The sequence below is a fragment of the Thermobia domestica genome, chromosome 1 (genome assembly GCF_964235325.1).
Source record: "Thermobia domestica chromosome 1, izTheDome1.hap1.1, whole genome shotgun sequence".
Taxonomy (NCBI): domain Eukaryota; kingdom Metazoa; phylum Arthropoda; class Insecta; order Zygentoma; family Lepismatidae; genus Thermobia; species Thermobia domestica.
In genome coordinates, this window is record NC_137454.1 from 22,705,349 (window position 1) to 22,715,322 (window position 9,974).

General features: G+C 35.5%; 1 protein-coding gene across 1 annotated transcript in view; it reads right to left on the reverse strand.

Moving 5' to 3' along the window:
* Nucleotides 1–3,846, reverse strand: part of LOC145665958 (1-acyl-sn-glycerol-3-phosphate acyltransferase beta-like) — a 31,849-nt gene extending 28,003 nt beyond the window's left edge. The window contains exons 1-2 of the mRNA XM_081733064.1: nucleotides 3,601–3,846; nucleotides 1,382–1,592 (exon numbers count right to left, since the gene is read on the reverse strand). Of these exons, the coding sequence (XP_081589190.1) occupies nucleotides 1,382–1,563 (182 nt within the window). The 5' untranslated portion in view covers nucleotides 1,564–1,592; nucleotides 3,601–3,846. The remainder of the gene's footprint in view (nucleotides 1–1,381; nucleotides 1,593–3,600) is intronic.
* Nucleotides 3,847–9,974: the final 6,128 nt, after the last annotated feature.

A 9,974-nucleotide genomic window follows, 5' to 3' on the forward strand; every position in this document is an offset into this window, starting at 1 on the left:
CATCTAAGTATGAAATAGCTAACAAAGTGTTTAAAGTGTAGTAATATTCCGTTTTCAGTAATATAACGCTAAAAATCCTAAACGGTGCTTTTAAAATCCTATAAAATCCTAAAATGCACTTTTTAAAATCCTAATTTGAATTTTTTGGGACCTAAAAATCCGAAGCCTATGCATGACAATGGTCGAGGTCACACGGCAGTTGTTATCAAGACCCAGTGAACGACTGTGACTTCTAGAACTTTCAGCATTCAATTTCTAGTCCAGATTCAGTTCTGCAGCATTAGCAACAACAACCATGTGAACTGGACCATCGTCATGCAGCATGCGAGCTCAACGCACAGAGGGTTATAACAGTTGAAACTGATACATTATTTATTCTATAGATGACACTATATACCATGAACGTCTTATTACAAACGGCGCGATCTTTCAGTTTCACCTTTTGATGTGGATTATTGCTCAGAGTTAAAATTGATCATGGATAATGGCGTACGTTCATCATCAATTCAAAGAAGAAACTCAAAACAAGCATTATGAAATTTCTACTCAGGTACGATACTAAAACATACATTATAAGATTTTTACTCAGGTACTATAATATGACGCTACATATTAGCCAACTAGAAAAGATTGATTTCATTTGATGTCACACAATAACCAATAAGAAAGGGCTATTTTTTATTTTACATCAAACATAAACCAATTGGAAAAAAACTTATTCCATGTAATATGACATATTATTCAGTGAGAAATCACTGTTTTCGTCAGACGTCAACATTATCCAGTTGGAAATTAGTATTTTTATGTAGCGTCACAGATGAACCAATTGGAAATACTAATGTCATCTGACGTCATAGTTGGAAAAATTTGCTTTTTATCTGACATCTCACATTAGCCAATTAGAATAAACTGATTTAATCTGACATCACATATTAGCCTGTTGGAAGACAATATATCCATGTAACATCACACATAAATCATCTAAAAAAAGTGTCCGATTCTATCTGACATCACGCATTAGACAGTTCGAAAAGATTAATTTTTTCACATATTAACCAATTGGAAAATACTCTTTGAAAATATGTCACACATTAACCAGGTTAGAAAACACTGTTTTCGTCTGATGTCACATATTAACCAGTTAGAGAAATTTGATTTTATTTGACGTCATAGCCAGTTGAAAACCAGTATTTTTATTCAGACGTTACACATTACCCAGTTACAGGAAATTGTTTCTATCTGATTCCCACATAAACCAATTGCAAAAGACTAACTTTATCTGACATTACATATTAGCCAGTTGGAAATGTTTGTATCTGATTCACACATTAATCAGTTGGAAAAAGACTCTTTTTTAAGGCAATTAGTAATAAATGCTTACCGAATATTGTCGACATCATACATACTGAAGAGGCAGAATGGAATGCAGCATATTGGGATAATGAAAGCAAACGATACAAAAATAACGATAAAGGATATAATGTAGCGTGCTCTGGAGTTCAAGTGCCACAGCATTACAAGAAGAATTAAGAACTGTACCACATCCAGCAGTAAATCTTCCATTGTTCTTGACTTCTAATACCTTCGCTTCCCTGTTGGAGTAAATTCAAAATAATCAATGAATACGACTTACATTATAAAAATCCACAATATTATTAGGGTTTAACATACATTATTAGGGTTTAACACACATTGTTAGGGCTTAACACAATATTATTAGGGTTTAACACACATTATTATGGTTTAACACAATATTATTAGGGTTTAACACACATTATTAGGGTTTAACACAATATTATTAGGGTTTAACACACATTATTAGGGTTTAACACACATTATTAGGGTTTAACACACATTGTTAGGGTTTAACACAATATTATTAGGGTTTAACACACATTATTAGGGTATAATACAATATTATTAGGGTTTAACACAATATTATTAGAGTTTAACACACACACACAAAAAATAAGAGACGGGACATATACTTGGTGTGTTGAAGAAGTATCGAATCATTTTTTCCGCGTAAACCAATGAAGCGCGGGAGACTCCTTCAGTGTACGTGTAGAGGGAACACTAACGCGCAGTCGTGAATTTTTTTGCCGTCAGCAAAAGGCACCAATCACTGGCAGTCGACCAATGGTTGAAGACGTCTAGTGAGCGGTCGTCAGATTTAAGTTTTATGTAATATAACAGAAAAACTTGAGCAATGATATTGCATCAAATTTTGCCAAAAGCTTGGCGACACCCAAGAGGAAACCATTCATCAATCGGATAAGTACATTCAATTTTGAAAGAGAATTTGGGCATGAGGAGAGTGTCCGCGAAATTTGATTCAATCTTGCATCGCCAAACAGAACATTCCTGTGTTGTCAAGCTCCCTATTTACCCTACATGGCTCCGTTTTAACTTTTGATTATTTCGCAAGCTGAAACTGTTACTAAAAGGAACCTGATTTGTGTCAAGAGAAGATATCCTGCGGAACGCGATGACACAGTTGCTCATCGTTCCAAAACCTGCGTTCCAGAAGTGTTTCCAACAATGGCGGAAGCACTAGGAGAAGTATGTGCATTACCAAGCAGACTACTTTGAAGGGGATTATTGTTTCGAATTTCCAAATCAATATATGTATTTTTGCTAAACAGATTCATTAGTTTTCGAACACACCTCGTATTACTTGTATCTCTATAATTCAAAAAACAGTTTGACGCAAGTGCATGTGTTATTTTTTGAGGTGCCTTACGTGAGGTATCTGAAATCTAGTCCCCATTAGGTGCGCCCAAATTATAAGAAATACCATTTTCACGAAAATATCTGATAAATTCCCAAATTTATAGATCGTGACACACTTGTGTACTATCATTGGAAAGTCTTGGAAAACTAACCACGAATCTAAGCAGAGTACAAGCTACTTCTTACGTTAAAGTCTGCTATATGAAGACATTTTTATTTGTTGCTTCAAGAGAATTAATATTGCATTACAGAAATTGTGAGTGATGGAGAATTTTTACTTCATTTTTGGTATCAGCAAATAGAAATATATAAGAAACAGCTGCAATTGGGTAGAATGAAATAATTGTTGACCAATGCAATTATCCTTTTCAACTAATCATACGTCTCCTTAAGTCAACTGTATTGGACATAAAATTAGAAATTTTATCTCAGTCAGTTTTATTTTTTCTCAACTTTTCCAACAATTACTAGTTGCCTTTTCAAACTTCAATATTGTCAATTAAATTTATTTACTATTTCTGAACTCCATATTTGTCTCTCTGCTACTTCTAGAGTCAGGCAATCAGGGTAACTTGCAATGGCTCCGCAGCTCAGGAAGAAATGAGCAAAGCTTTCGAAGCTGTTAATATGCAATTAAGTCTAAAGTTAGTGCAAAATGGAAAGTAAATTTTATGTTGTGATTTTTCTGCATATCAAACTTAAATTTCTTTTGTTTCGCTCTGCAGTTTAACGTCTTATTTAATTTTCGAGACTGCAACAGATTTATACTCACATCTTAACATGGTATTCAAACTACACGAGATACAGTTTCATATTTTATATCCTCTTTTGATGTGTGATGAATATATAGGAAACACTTCAACTTACCTAGAACTTCTGCTCGAATGAACAAAGAACTGACAGAATCAATCGTTTCGCGCCACAAGTGCTAGAACTGCTATCTTGTGGCAACAGTGAGAATTAAACAGTATTCCGGGTGTTCAATAATTCAAGTGCACTTCCTCAATGAATCGTGAAGCTGATGGAGATAAGACTCACACTAAACTCTTAATTCCCAAATGGAAGTAAAAGAACTAAGCACTATTGGTACTACTCCCTTCTTGTTGGGGTGTGGCTGGAGATAACATATGATGGTACGCGCATGTGCATTCGTTTGTAGGAAATAATTATCCTTAACACTCCATCTCGTCCGACTCAACATGGAATTGATTATAGTTTAGTGATTTGTATTTCTGAGAATTAGTAACAAAATCTCACATCCTGTTATTCAAATTCTTTTGTTACAATTATTGGTACCTTTACCATTCTTCTACCTGATGAGTCAGTAAACAGTCTCCATTTTTATTCATATTACAATTACAACAGGAAGTCTCTAATTACGTATTGTATTGATAAAGGAATTTCTTATTGACATGGAACATACACCTTACACTTCCTTTGCAAATGTTTCGAAATAAACAGAAAATATACACTCCAAGGTACTATTATACTATTACTCTTTCCTTCAATGTCCGGAATACGAAGTCTATACGAGGCGTTTCAAATAGTAAAGGCGAATTCAACAAAGCCCTGTTTCCTGAAAATGCACATTGAACAGTCAAAATAATCGTCTATTTATTTTGAAAAGATACATTTTCTAAGAGAAAGAGGAACAACTTTCACAAACTACGCATGCAAGCTCAACACATTGCCACAGAACAGCTTCCCTGGCGACCCTTCAGAAACCTTGCTCATTTCACACACATCCTTACACCGTCCTTTACGCTCCTTGGTCATAAGTGATTTCTGGTTGGCCCCTTCTACGACTTTAGATACAGCTTTGAATTCTCAGATTGTCAATAATAATAATAATAATAATAATAATAATAATAATAATAATAATAATAATAATAATAATAATAATATAATGCCCTATTCTCACGAGTTCATATTTGTTTCCAGTGAAACTTCTTTATACCATTGTAGTGCACTATTATTATTATTATTATTATTATTATTATTATTATTATTATTATTATTATTATTATTATTATTATTATTATTATTATTATTACAAATAAATACTTATTACAACTTGTGTTTTATTCATAGTTCCACATTTCGTTTGTCATAGTTTGCGCCCCCTTGCTTGCTCTTCATGCCCTCAGGTTGGGAACTAATGACGGACGCCCACATTTGTTCGGCCTACGGCCTCGTTTCTCTTATGTATCGGCATTTGCATCAACAGTGAATTTCGTGCATTTGCTCTTCATATTCCCTGAATTTGCCCAGCTGGGAGCTTCGCCCCGCACACCCTCACCTTTTCTCGGCTCTTCCCATTAATGCACCCCTTAAACCCATAATTCTGCTGATTTTCAAGTTTTTTTTTTTATTTCAACTATCTAAAAGATGACATTTCGTATCCCAAATAATAATTATTATTAGGTATTCTACCTTTCGGCAGGTCCTGGGACTGAGGATTTTTTTTTTTTTTCCAATTTAGATTTGGGCCTGGAAATATTTCTTTCACTTTTGTCGATCTTCAGCTTCCTCTTGTAACTCTCAATATTTTCTCCTATCTTTCAAATCATCGTCAGCTGTATTCTTCTTCTTCCTATTCCTTGCTTCCCTTCCATCTTTCCTTCTATGGCGGTACGAAGAAGATAATTTCTTCTCAAGATGTATCTAATCCAATTGGCATTTCTACGAAGGATGGTGGCTAGAAGTGTCCTCTTCTCTCCTAGCCGTTTTAAAACTTCTTCGTTTGTCGCTCTCTCTGTCCATTTTATGTTCTCCATCTTCCTCCAACACCACATTTCGAAGCTCTCCAAATATTTCTTCTCTAACTTCTGTAATGTCCAGGTCTCTGAACCATACAGTCCAACGCTCCATTTATAGCACTTGACCAACTTCGTCTTAAGTCCAATCTTGAGCCTGCTAGTTAAGAGTGATGTTTTCCTTTGAATGCTTCTTTAGCTATGGCAATTCTTGACCTGAACTCTTTGGTGCAGTAAGCCTCTTTCGTCAAAATACTTCCCAGATATTTGATATTATCGATCTCTTCAAGTTCTCTTTGTTCTACTCTGATCCGTAAGGGCGTGTTTCCACGGGATATTCTCATGACTTTCGACCTTTCGATGATAATTTCCATTCCATACAGTTTTCCAGTTTCAACTATTTTGTCAATCATCTCCTGTAGTTCTCCTTCGGTTTTAGCTATTATAACCGTATCATCTGCATACCTGATCTTGTTAATGATCTGCCCTCCAATCTTGAACTCTCCAGTTCCCAGATCCTTCATTAAACATTCACTGTAAATGTTGAATAATTGGGGCGACAAAGTACATCTTTGTCTGATTCCTCGTCCAATCTCCACACTATTGTTTTTTCCTTTATTCAAGCGCATCTTCACTCGTTGTCCTGTGTACAGGTTTTGAATGAGTCGTCGATCTCTCCAGTTGACTCTGATTTCTTTAAGTATTTTCAGAAGTTTCGTCCAATTGACTCGGTCGAAAACTTTTCGCCAATCGATGAAGCACAAACACAACTCTACCTTTACATCAAGAATTCTTTCTGATATAATTCTCATCAATCCAATAGCGTCTCTGGTGCCTTTTCCTTTCCGGAATCCAAATTGATCTTCTTCTAACCTCTCATCTGTCTTGCTTTCCAGCCGCCTGTTCAGTATTCGTGCAATGATCTTTCCAGTGTGGGAAATCAGGCTAATGGTTCTGTGATCGCTGCACTTCTTTGCTTGCTTTTTCTTGGGCAATGCAATCATTGTAACATCAAGAAAATCCTTTAGCCATTCCCCAGTCAGGTAGGTCTTGTTAATAAGTAAAGTCAGCATTGTCATTGCTTTGTCTCCTAATCCCTTGAGCAAATCTACTGGTATTTTGTTGTCTCCAGTGGCCTTTCCCTTTTGCATGTCTTTGGTTGCTTGTACTACTTCCCTTTTCAATATACTTTGTCCTTTTTCATCATCCACCTCTTCCTCTGCTTCGATAGCAATATCTTTGGGTCGGTTCTTCTGAACATACTGATCTTTCATGTATTCCTCCCTAATTCTAAGGATTCTTTGATGGTTAGTGGTTACATTATCTTGTTGATCTTCGATGCTAGACGTTCGTATACTTTTGTTAGCTCTCCCTCCTAATTCTTGTGCTTTCTGGTACATCAGATCATATCTGCCGCACCGTTGAAGTTCCATTATTTCTTCACATAAATGCTCCATGTACATTTCTTTGGCTTTGTCCGTTTCTCTTCTCAATTCATTATTCAGTCTCCCGTATTCATTGATGTCCATTCTTTTTGCCCTTCTGCGTTTCTCCATCTTCTTAAGCATTGCTTCAGTTATCCATGGTTTTCTCGGTGCTCTTTCCATCCTACCAATGTTATTGTGGAGTGTGTCAAGTAGAATCTGCTTAACTTTTCCCCAACTATTCTCTATATTGTCAACCATATCTCCCATTGCACAGAACTTTTTTTCAATCTCTTTATCGTCGATATTTCTTAGTCACTCTAAGTTCCATTCTCGATTTCTCCTCCCATTTTTCTTGATAAACTTTAACCAGGTTTGCACTTCCGCCACCAGTAGATTGTGATCCGAATCAATGTCCGCTCCTGGCAATGTCTTTACGTCTCGTACACTGTTACTGAAACGTTGCTTCACAAGAATGTAATCGATTTGGTAGCGTTTATTATCTCCTGGACTCTTCCACGTGTACAGCTTGGTTTTTCTTTTCTTAAACCACGTGTTCGTTACCACCAGATCATGTTGCCTACAGAAATCAATAAGCATTTGACCTCGTTCGTTTCTTCTACCTAGTTCAAATGGTATACGGTATTAACAAAATTTAACCTATTACGTAAATATTATTGTTACCGCAGTCATTGTGTAAAAGATGTTCTTGACGCTTCTGTAGACAGTGTGCAAATTACAAGGGGAATGAGGAGAAAATCTCCTTTGGTTATAGCAACATCCAGTATTAGCAAAGGAGATTTCCCCTTCAACTCCTTTGTAATTCGCAAACTGTCAACACATGTAGACACAAAGCGTCAAGAACATTTATTACATAACGACTGTCCTAACCAGTGGCGTATTTAAGGGGGGCGCTTCCGGGCATAACCCCCCTGAAATGTTATTTACTATAAAAAGTAAATGAAATGTCTTGGAGAATTTTCACATTTCCAGGACTAAAGTTGGCAAAGTCCCCCCGAAATAAAATCGTAAATACGCCACTGGTCGTAACCATAATATAACTCGTGATATCAGAATATTTAAGGAATAGATTAAATTTTGTTTGCCAGTTATCATAGAACATTGAAAGATTTTACAAGTGATTTGAAAATTTATATTGTTTTATTCATTATAAACATAAGGTGAATTAATATTTTTCTTATAGTTACAAATGCCGACTTTATTGGTTGAAACAAAAAAAAAATGTATGACTCGAACCCGGGACATTTTACACATAAGTTATACATTTTACTCACTCTGCCACACCGTCACTTGGTAAATTTGTGCGTTGTACGATATATGCGGCAAGTAGAAAACTTTAAGACGGTTTCTCTCTGTTATTTTTGGCCATTGCGCTCTCCCAGTTTGTAATATTAAATCTTTTTTGTGCACTACCATCTCGAAAAAAATGGCCCCGAAGTTCACTTACTAAATAAACTCTGCCTTCTCCTTGTAAGTCTTGAATTGCATCCACTAACAAATTTCATCATCTCCAGTATTAATACGACTTTTAGTAAGGAATACATTTTCATGGATGCCACTGGTACGCAAAAGGTTAAGCGAAAACTTATATTAACACACTTGAGCAATATAATAGACTAAAGACGCTACAGTATCAGCAAACTTTGGGGGTCTCTATAAAGTTACACAAATCAAGTGAGGCAGACGGAGCAACACATATCAAAGTACTTTACTGGCCAATAGTACGTTTATGATATGATAAATTTTTCGAATAAATATGAATAAAGTTACAAGTGATTGAAAATTTGATGTTTTTCAGAAAGTTTTTTTTTTTTAAAAAAAAAAAGAACTGCTTAGGTAAATATCACATAGAAGATGGTTTTTCAATAGAAATAGTTTTTTTTTCATATCTGCAAAACTGTTTGAGATATCAACTGCTGCAAATGGTATTATGATCTGTACATCGATTGAAAACTATCTACGGAGTTCCCTCATGGCTAAGTGGTTAACGTACTCCCTCTTGGCGTCAGATACCAGGGTTCGATTCCCCGGTGGGAACTCATGCAGTTTGAATTCCACCTTAAACTGTAGATCCGCGTCTAATAATCTCGCTGTTGAAAGGGACGCTAAATTCAATTCAAAACCATCTACGTAATTGATTGTGATATTATCTTACCATTTTTTTTTCTCAAAATAAAAAAATAGAGATCATTTTTTTTAAATTTCATGCATTTTTATCCTCATTTGTTGGATCATGTCCTTCTTATCATGATGATAGGATTTGGCATTAAGGTACTTTGGATGTGTGCTACTGCTTTATCTGTCCCATGCGCGTTATTAATGCTGTACACATCTACAAAATTTGAATGTTTGCCATACTCTAGCGTCCTCAGCTTGTAACACTGAACATCATACGCAAATTTAGATTTTTTTTTTTTTTTTTTTTGCTTAGCACTTAAATTTAAAATCCTTACTACTAATATACAAAATAATGTGTGTTTGTGTGTGGGGGGTGTAGGTGTGTGTATGTGTGTGTGTGTGTGTGTGACATCAGATTTGTTGTAAAGAGCCAGGGGAGTTTATTGATAGGTATATTTTCGCCAGACCTAATTCCGTACGAAGTCGTTATATTTTTTTTTCAATTTTCAGCTCGAGAGGGGTCATACGTTCTGAAGATTCAAAAAAGTATAGAGTATCTAAGAAGCCCTCAACATAGGTAAACCCAAACTACTTTATAGAGTTGTAGATAGGATTTTGTTGATTGTGTGCGAGAGAAATGACCATTCATAATATTATGTAATAATCTTACATGGTGTCATTTGAAAAAGACAATTTTATGTTTTGGTTTTCAACATTGTTAATCTACTGATGTAAAGTATGTTGCTGGTGTTCATTGAGTAATCTACACCCCCCCAACACCCCCCTAACACTCCTCCAAATTTCTTTACACACACCCCTGGATGGAAAAGGTATACTCCCCCAAATCCAATTGTATCAATCAGTATCATATAGGTTATTTATTACATCAAGTTAAAAAAGGTTTAGCGTTTAGGAAAGAAGG